At 25.9% G+C, this 10722-nt stretch overlaps 1 protein-coding gene across 1 annotated transcript in view; it reads left to right on the plus strand.

Annotated features, from left to right (window-relative positions):
• Nucleotides 1–468: 468 nt before the first annotated feature.
• LOC100192280 (insulin receptor substrate-related protein) overlaps nucleotides 469–10722 on the plus strand; it is a gene marked incomplete at its 5' end in the record, with an annotated part of 43077 nt that continues 32823 nt past the window's right edge. The window contains 1 exon segment of the mRNA NM_001280845.1: nucleotides 469–655. Within this exon segment, the coding sequence (NP_001267774.1) occupies nucleotides 584–655 (72 nt within the window).

Genomic DNA, 10722 nt, shown 5'->3' on the forward strand with positions numbered 1-10722 from the left:
ATATATATATATACTAAGGTCGTTACAAAAACAGCATTTTTTAAACTTGTTTACTGGAACACTCTAAATGCATTCTATATAAGGAAATGTCATTTATTTTTTATATTGCTATGTTTTAGTGACAAGAAAATATATAAATTATTGAAAATTATTGTTGACTCTTAAGAATCTATATTTGGTAAAATTAATTTAAAATATATTAGTCCAATTGTTTTGTTCGAACAATAGCTTCATTCGTGATTGTTTTTTACAAACATCCGCAGTATCTTGCGTTATAAAGCTCTTGGTCTTTTATTCTGACAAGTATGAAAAACTTTTAAATTTTTTTAAAGCTTAAACATTCATTTTATTTTTATCTTAAGTTGAATAAATGTCTCAAATTCAATCTATATTATTCAGAATATTTTGCATATTTTAATTTTAAAATTTTAACATCTTATTAAACTTCTAATATACTAAACATTTTGTTTATTCAGTTTTTAGTTCAAAGCATTTTATATTTAAAAAGTATAATAAAATAATAAAAATCTATTAAATTACAATTCCATGTCAACATTTGGATAATACACAAATAAAAATAAACATGTCTCAAGACAAGTATATACGAAAAGGAACTCTATTGAAATGTCCTCATAAGCCTCTAAATCCTTTCAAGGTTAGTGAAGTTTTTTTATTTTACAAATATTTTAATTTTTCTTTTTTAAAAAAATATTTCAAAAAAGTTTTTCCATTAAAATGTTTTATGTCTGTTTGTTTAACTGCTAATAGTTATTTTTCTAATAAAAATTAAACACTGAATTTTCATGAAAAAAAAATCTCTATTAAGAAATATGACAGCAAAATATATATAGTAACATTATTTTTATCAGATAGTAATTTAATCATTTTTTAATATGAAAATTTATAGGAATTAATGGATTTTGTCTTAGGCAGTTTTATGTATTGAAGGGTTTGTATTCAGAATAGCTTCTGAAATGCTTGATGCCTTGTCTCAATTGCTAAAAAAACTTATTTTTTAATATGTACGATAACCATCTGAGCGAAATTACAACAACAATATATATAAGAATTATTAAAGAATAACAAAAAATAAATTATTTAATATAGATAGAAATTATAGCATAGAAAAATTTTTTTTTTCAGATATGTTTTGTATATGGATCACTGTGAACCAGAAAGTCTTGGTTTGATGGAGTGTCACCTTTTATTTTTTTATTAATAATGATTTTTATTATAGTAACATGATTTTTAAAATACCATACCAAACCTACATTTGATGTAGCTGCACTCCTTTGTGACAGCAGGCTATTAGATAGTCAGTATATGTACTGAAGCCCCTGGCAGCAGACTATTTCAGTGTGACATCAGAGATGTTATCTAAACACACATTCATGATTTTGATGTCATAAAATTATTTATTTATATTAAATTTAAGGACATTAACTAAAAACAAGTTTATTTTACTAATTAAGAAAAACAAATCTGGAAGTGTTATTAAATGTACATATTGTGGAATTTCAATTTTGTTTCATTTTTTTTCTGTTTTTTAATATTAAATTATTAAATTTAATATTACATTTTTATTATCATTTAGCATAAATTAATTGCTTTATTTTCTCGACATTTGTATAAACGAATTAAAATATCTTAATATTTTTTTCATTATTTCTTAAAATTGCCACTCTGCGAATAATGATTTTTTTACTTTTAAAAAGTTATTAACAGACAAAAAATATTACTTGTTGCAAAGAAAAGCTCAAATTTAATTACTTTACCAGCACTTTTTTTTGTGACAAACAAAAATTTAAGTTTCCAAGTACCATTTATTAAAAAATGTATACCATTGTGCTTTCACTTGTCTAAAGGCAAAAAAGTTAAACATACGCTTTATGAATATCTTTGATGCAGTGTTATAAGTTATAACATGTTTATGAAGAATTTATTTTTTTGTAAAAAATAGAAAAGGAGTAAGAAAAATCGAGAAAAAATGTCTAATTTTTTTTTATTTAAACAACTTTTTTAATCAAAATTCTAAATTATAAGGAAATTTCTGTTTTCACTTTTTTGATATTGCGCAATCTTTTATTTACATATAGCTGATATAACTTTTATAAAATATTATATTTCTAAACTACTGTTTTTCGCAAAATAAAACTTATAAATATTAACAAAGACATTGCAAGATTTATTTTGCTTCAAGCGAAAGTCAAGCAAAAAAATTAATAATAGAGTTTTATCTAGAGATGTGAGTCGTTTTTTTGGTTCTTGTTTTTTTTGCAAAAAAACCCGTTTTTTTTGCCAAAAAAACAAACTGCTTCGTTTTTCGGTTTTTTTGTTGTTTTTTTAAATTACTCTTTTTCTTATTTTAAACACTGAAATAATTTTAAAAATTTGTTTTTTGGTGTTATTTATTAAAGGAGAGTTTTCACTCTTTTATTTAACATAAATTTTATTAGAATTGCCTAAAGTTCTTAAGCAGTAGCAGATCCCCCCCCCCTCCTTTTTTTTTTGTGTGTGTATTTTTTTAACTAACTACTTTAACACCTTGAACTTTAACATTTAAATAAATATCACCTCAACAGTGTGTTTTTAGAAGATATTTATCATTCTCTTATTTATCATACAATTTATCTGTCTTGTTTTACAAGTTCTTCAAATGTTCATCAAATAACTTTAATAATTTTTCTTCAATAACTTGCTTATATTAAGCTAAAATAAAATTAAAAAAATTATTTAAAGAAACATTTTTTTTATAAAATACAAAGACATCATAAATAAAGGGTCTTTTTTTGTTTGTTTTTTTATATAGATATGTTTTTTTAGTTCAAAACTATTTTTCCTTAACGTTAAAAACAAATTTTTCAAAAGAATGAATGAAAACTAATTATTGTAATTTGTAGAATGAATGAGAACCTTATAATTTATAAATGAAGTTTTTAATTTATAAATGAAGTAACACTGCAATGCAGAATTTATATGTATTGTATAAGTTTTGCATAGTTTTAATTTTTTTCTAATTTTGCTATTTTATTTTATGCTTTTTGTTTTTTAGTTTTATTTCTGCAATTGCAAATAAATTACATTTGTCAACATTTAATTTCAGAAAGCGGAAATAGTATTTTCAATCATGTTATAAATAATATTGCATAAGTGTGTTGTAGTATTTTTATTTTTTTATTTTATACCTTGATCAAGAATGTTGTTTTAGATTAAAAAAACTTAAAAAAGAATTGTTTCTTATCAATTTTTGATTTCAAATTTTGAAAGAACAAATAGTTTGTTAACCATTTTAGCAATAAAAAAATCATTAATTTAACTCTTTAGTGAACTCTGTTTATGCTTTAATAAATTAATTTTAATATAATCTAATATAGAATCTAAAATACTCAAACAAAACTAAATAGAAACATTTTAGATAAGTTGGAAACATTTAAAAAAAGTTCAAAGTAAGTAAAAAAAAACACTAAAAGGATCTGTAAAAACCAAAAAAACTCCGAAAAACCCCAAAAAAACCCCAAAAAAACACGTTTTTTGGGGTGAAAAAAACACGATAGCAAAAAAACACGTTTTTTTGCATCTCTAGTTTTATCCATAAAAGAAGTTTTTTTTAATTTAAAAAGAATAAATTCTTTATAAGATGTTGTTTAAAGTTTGTAATAATGTTTTTTCATTTTTTTGATAAAATCAAGCGTTATAACAAAACAAACAAGCGAAAAAAAATTAAAATATTAAAAGTAGCGCTAATATAAAATAAATATTAATGTGAATTTTTTTCAGCTAATAATTTTTTGTTTTATTTTTTAATTTTTTTTTTAAATTCAGGAATTATTTTTGTTATTGTTCGTTATGAGAAATTGTTTAAATAAATATTCTTGCTCTTGCAAGATGATAAATAAAAGTATTTATAATATGCTTTTTTTATGATTTCTTTTTTTAAACGTCATATAACTTTTTTTCTTTTGTTTTTTTTTATTAATGTGTCCTCGGTAGTATAGTGGTAAGTATCCCTGCCTGTCACGTGGGAGACCGAGGTTCGATTCCCCTCCAGGGAGAAACATAAGTTTACATTTTTGATGAAAAAGTTAGAATAATAAAAATAATTTTTTTTTATCTTAATACATTTGTAAATAACGCAAATATCAAAATGGGATTTTTTTGCACACGTTTTTACGTAATCGTCATTCAAACTTTATTAGCGATTTTTATAACCTTGATTACTTCTAAATTTATTTTACCGCTTAAACAATATTTTTAAACTTGTTTAAATTTAAAAAAATAATGACTTATGTCAGTAAAAAAAGTACTACTATTAAGTGTATAATGGCAGATGTAGAAAAAAATAGGGCATTTTAGGCCTAATTTTAAAATGTCATAACTTTCAAACCTTTTGGATTTGGGAGCTCAAACTTTACATTTTTTCATGTTACATTGATAGGTACCACTAAGATGTTACATTGATAGGTACCTATGAAAATTTTTTTCTACATCTGCCATTATAGACTTAGTAGTAGTACTTTTTAATGAATAATTTAAGATTTAGTGAAGGAATGTGACTAAAAATTGGTACCTGACCATTTTTGAATGTGCTGAATTCAAAAATAATGAGAAAATAATGAAATTAAAACTTTTTGATGATTATTTTTTGATTTTAAAATGGTCAGTCAAACTTTTTGTTCTGTTACTATGGGCTGCACTTTCATTAACTCTCAGAGTTGCCCATATCTCATGGATTCAATTTTTTTCCCAATGAAGTAGGTGACCCTAGGCTATCTTTATAAAAAATATAATTTTGGTTTCTTGAAGAATAATTTAGATACGTTATTTTTAAGCTTATACAAAATATTCCTTTTTTGGACTCAAATTCCCTATCGAAGACTTTTTAGCAATAATTTATGTGTAAATAATTTAAATTTTAGTGGAAGAGCTGACTGAAAATTGTTACCTGACTATTTTTGAAGATGCTGAATCCAAAGTAAAAAAGAAAATGACCTAATTCAACATGTTTGATAACTGTTTTTTATTTCAAAATGGTCGAAAATTACTTTACCATAAAATGAGGTTAATTTTTTTGAATAAATGGTGCATTCTTGCTGGTCCAAAAGGTACACATTCTATTTGTGTGTGTACAATACACCAAAATGTTAAGTTAATGTTGAGTGCTCATGTAGGCACTCAACATTAATTTAACATTAAATTAATGTTGAGTGCCTTGAAACATCTCACCATGAAATTATTGAAAAGATTGTTTGCTGCAGAAAATCGAAAGAGTGCATGATTCACCAATGCAATTGTTGTCCTGGCATACAAACTGCCCAAAATTATTTTCAGCAGTATCTCATACAAAATGATGATCCAAAAGAGCAATATGACAGTGATAAAAATGAACAGTCAGATGATTGCAAACAGTGGACAACGACAGATAGAACTGAACTATTACCAATAAAACTTCCATTAAATGAATTCATGGAACTCCTGTGTGAAAAACTTGATAAAATTATTTCTCATTCATTTGTAGCAAAATCACAATCTAACTATCTGAAGCATCTCAAAGAAAAAACAATTAGTATTGATGAGGCTATTGTACTAGCAGATTTTGCAGAGAATTACACTTTTAGAAGTACAAGATGAGATGCAGAGTTAGCATTGGAGCAAGAGTCAATGTTCTCTTCATCCAGTTGTCATCTACTACAAAAAAGTGAAATTGTAAATTTCTTCTTTTTGTGTAATTTCAGATGATTTGAATCATGATGTTGGTTTTATCAATGGAGTTATGCACAAAATTATTAATTATATTAAAACTCATCTTTGTACCACAATTACAAAAATTCATTATTTTTTGGATGGCTGTGCAGGGCTGTATAAAAACTGCAAACCTTTTTACAAACCACCATGCTGAAGATTTTTCTGTTCATTGCATTTGGAATTTCTTTGCAACAAGCCATGGCAAATCTCCATGCAATGGAATAGGTGGCACTGTTAAAAAGCTTGTTGCAACTGCTAGTTTGCGGAGTCCAACCACAGGTCAAATACTGTCTTCTCAAGCAATGTTTGAATACTGTCAAAAGTCAATCAGTAGGATTATATTTGTGTAGGTCACTACTGAAGAAATGGATCTAGTAAGAAACAAACTTACTGATAGACTTTTAATAGCAACCACTATTCATGGGCAAGAAGTTTCCTTCAATTAATACCTTCTTTTCCTTCAATTATAAAAAATCTAATATAGAATCTAAAATACTCAAACAAAACTAAATAGAAACATTTTAGATAAGTTGGAAACATTTAAAAAAAGTTCAAAGTAAGTAAAAAAAAACACTAAAAGGATCTGTAAAAACCAAAAAAACTCCGAAAAACCCCAAAAAAACCCCAAAAAAACACGTTTTTTGGGGTGAAAAAAACACGATAGCAAAAAAACACGTTTTTTTGCATCTCTAGTTTTATCCATAAAAGAAGTTTTTTTTAATTTAAAAAGAATAAATTCTTTATAAGATGTTGTTTAAAGTTTGTAATAATGTTTTTTCATTTTTTTGATAAAATCAAGCGTTATAACAAAACAAACAAGCGAAAAAAAATTAAAATATTAAAAGTAGCGCTAATATAAAATAAATATTAATGTGAATTTTTTTCAGCTAATAATTTTTTGTTTTATTTTTTAATTTTTTTTTTAAATTCAGGAATTATTTTTGTTATTGTTCGTTATGAGAAATTGTTTAAATAAATATTCTTGCTCTTGCAAGATGATAAATAAAAGTATTTATAATATGCTTTTTTTATGATTTCTTTTTTTAAACGTCATATAACTTTTTTTCTTTTGTTTTTTTTTATTAATGTGTCCTCGGTAGTATAGTGGTAAGTATCCCTGCCTGTCACGTGGGAGACCGAGGTTCGATTCCCCTCCAGGGAGAAACATAAGTTTACATTTTTGATGAAAAAGTTAGAATAATAAAAATAATTTTTTTTTATCTTAATACATTTGTAAATAACGCAAATATCAAAATGGGATTTTTTTGCACACGTTTTTACGTAATCGTCATTCAAACTTTATTAGCGATTTTTATAACCTTGATTACTTCTAAATTTATTTTACCGCTTAAACAATATTTTTAAACTTGTTTAAATTTGAAAAAATAATGACTTATGTCAGTAAAAAAAGTACTACTATTAAGTGTATAATGGCAGATGTAGAAAAAAATAGGGCATTTTAGGCCTAATTTTAAAATGTCATAACTTTCAAACCTTTTGGATTTGGGAGCTCAAACTTTACATTTTTTCATGTTACATTGATAGGTACCACTAAGATGTTACATTGATAGGTACCTATGAAAATTTTTTTCTACATCTGCCATTATAGACTTAGTAGTAGTACTTTTTAATGAATAATTTAAGATTTAGTGAAGGAATGTGACTAAAAATTGGTACCTGACCATTTTTGAATGTGCTGAATTCAAAAATAATGAGAAAATAATGAAATTAAAACTTTTTGATGATTATTTTTTGATTTTAAAATGGTCAGTCAAACTTTTTGTTCTGTTACTATTGGCTGCACTTTCATTAACTCTCAGAGTTGCCCATATCTCATGGATTCAATTTTTTTCCCAATGAAGTAGGTGACCCTAGGCTATCTTTATAAAAAATATAATTTTGGTTTCTTGAAGAATAATTTAGATACGTTATTTTTAAGCTTATACAAAATATTCCTTTTTTGGACTCAAATTCCCTATCGAAGACTTTTTAGCAATAATTTATGTGTAAATAATTTAAATTTTAGTGGAAGAGCTGACTGAAAATTGTTACCTGACTATTTTTGAAGATGCTGAATCCAAAGTAAAAAAGAAAATGACCTAATTCAACATGTTTGATAACTGTTTTTTATTTCAAAATGGTCGAAAATTACTTTACCATAAAATGAGGTTAATTTTTTTGAATAAATGGTGCATTCTTGCTGGTCCAAAAGGTACACATTCTATTTGTGTGTGTACAATACACCAAAATGTTAAGTTAATGTTGAGTGCTCATGTAGGCACTCAACATTAATTTAACATTAAATTAATGTTGAGTGCCTTGAAACATCTCACCATGAAATTATTAAAAAGATTGTTTGCTGCAGAAAATCGAAAGAGTGCATGATTCACCAATGCAATTGTTGTCCTGGCATACAAACTGCCCAAAATTATTTTCAGCAGTATCTCATACAAAATGATGATCCAAAAGAGCAATATGACAGTGATAAAAATGAACAGTCAGATGATTGCAAACAGTGGACAACGACAGATAGAACTGAACTATTACCAATAAAACTTCCATTAAATGAATTCATGGAACTCCTGTGTGAAAAACTTGATAAAATTATTTCTCATTCATTTGTAGCAAAATCACAATCTAACTATCTGAAGCATCTCAAAGAAAAAACAATTAGTATTGATGAGGCTATTGTACTAGCAGATTTTGTAGAGAATTACACTTTTAGAAGTACAAGATGAGATGCAGAGTTAGCATTGGAGCAAGAGTCAATGTTCTCTTCATCCAGTTGTCATCTACTACAAAAAAGTGAAATTGTAAATTTCTTCTTTTTGTGTAATTTCAGATGATTTGAATCATGATGTTGGTTTTATCAATGGAGTTATGCACAAAATTATTAATTATATTAAAACTCATCTTTGTACCACAATTACAAAAATTCATTATTTTTTGGATGGCTGTGCAGGGCTGTATAAAAACTGCAAACCTTTTTACAAACCACCATGCTGAAGATTTTTCTGTTCATTGCATTTGGAATTTCTTTGCAACAAGCCATGGCAAATCTCCATGCAATGGAATAGGTGGCACTGTTAAAAAGCTTGTTGCAACTGCTAGTTTGCGGAGTCCAACCACAGGTCAAATACTGTCTTCTCAAGCAATGTTTGAATACTGTCAAAAGTCAATCAGTAGGATTATATTTGTGTAGGTCACTACTGAAGAAATAGATCTAGTAAGAAACAAACTTACTGATAGACTTTTAATAGCAACCACTATTCATGGGCAAGAAGTTTCCTTCAATTAATACCTTCTTTTCATTCAATTATAAAAATTAAAAGAGTATCAGATGATAATGGTTTTGCTCTAACATTTGACTTCCTCAATAAACAAAAATATGAAACTATGTTATAATGTCACAATACCTATTTTGAAAATACAATGAATGGCTTGGTATGGTTGCTGAAGTTGATAAAGAGAATGATGATTTTATGGTAAAGTTTATGCATCCACATTATCCAAGTTGGTCGTACTACTGGCCAAAGTGAGATGATAATTGCTGGATGCCAAGAATGAATGTCATTTCTCTTGTTAAAATATCATCAACATCTTCTGGGCGTCAGTTCCACATCTCAAAAGAAGATGAAACTCTATTTGAACAGCTTTTATCTTGTCAGTGAAAGTTTATTAGTATTTTACGTTCATTATTTAAATGATATAAATTTCAATTTTAGTAATATTGGATTATTCCTTTTTATTTCTATTTTTGAGCTTTTTTCAATAATGCAGGTTTTTTACTATTTTTCAAAAGAATTGGCATTTTAGTTTCTCATTTTTTAACTCAACATTCGAGCATGCAACCTATATTTTGAAACAATACTTAATTATTAGACATAAAAAATAATGTTAAGTTAAATTACTATAACTAATAAATAATGAAATTATATTTTCAATGTGATGTAATGCAAATTATATTTCCATGTATACTTTTGAAAATATTAATTACATATATGCAAGTTTGCAAAGCAATATAATTTTTTAAGTTTCTTTCAAAGACCTAAACTTTTCTAAGACCTCTTATTTCACATTTAGAGTAAGGCAGCTCCAGAAATAAGTGAAATGTAAACCATGGTTACGAAACAAAAAATTTGACTCTTGATATTTAAACATTAAAAATTATTCTCAAATATTAAGAATTAGGTTTTTTCTTTTCATCTTTGTAATCAACACCTTCAAAAATGGTCAGGTACCAAATTTCAGTCATATTTTTTTTCTAGAACTTAAATTATTCACACAAAAAGTATCGATATAAATTCTATAATAGAGAATGGAGGCCAAAAAAAAAGGATTTTTTGTCTAAATTTCAAAATGACATATCTTTATTATGCTTTAAGAAACCAAAACCATCTTTTTTATAAAGATAGCCTAAAATCTAATACTTCATTTGAAAAATAAATTGAATCCATAAGACTTGGGCAACTCAGGGAGTTAATGAAAGTGCAACTCATGGTAACAGAACAAAAAATTTGATTGACCATTTTAAGATAAGAAAATAACTATCAAAAAAATTAAATTTAAATATTTTCTTAACATTTTTGAATTCAGCACCCTCAAAAATGGTCAGGTACAATTTTTAGCCACATTCTTCTACTAGATCTTAAATTATTCATTAAAAAGTAATTCTACAAAATGCATAATGGCAGATCTGGTAAAAAAAGGAACATTGTAGACTGATTTTCAAAATGTTATAACTTTTGAACTGTTTGGATTTGGGAGCTCAAATTTTACAATTTTTCATGTTTCATTAATATATACCACTGGTTAAAATTTAAAGAAAATCCAAGACGTGACTGAAATGACTGTCCCACTTTTACGTGGAATTACCCTAATCTTATGTAGGTAATTTATCTCTTCTGGATTAATTATTTTTTCTCTGTATATATTTGAAAAAACAAAAAGTTTAAGAAATAACCTTCTATATTCCAAAAT

This window comes from Hydra vulgaris, chromosome 03, assembly GCF_038396675.1.
Source record: "Hydra vulgaris chromosome 03, alternate assembly HydraT2T_AEP".
Lineage (NCBI taxonomy): Eukaryota > Metazoa > Cnidaria > Hydrozoa > Anthoathecata > Hydridae > Hydra > Hydra vulgaris.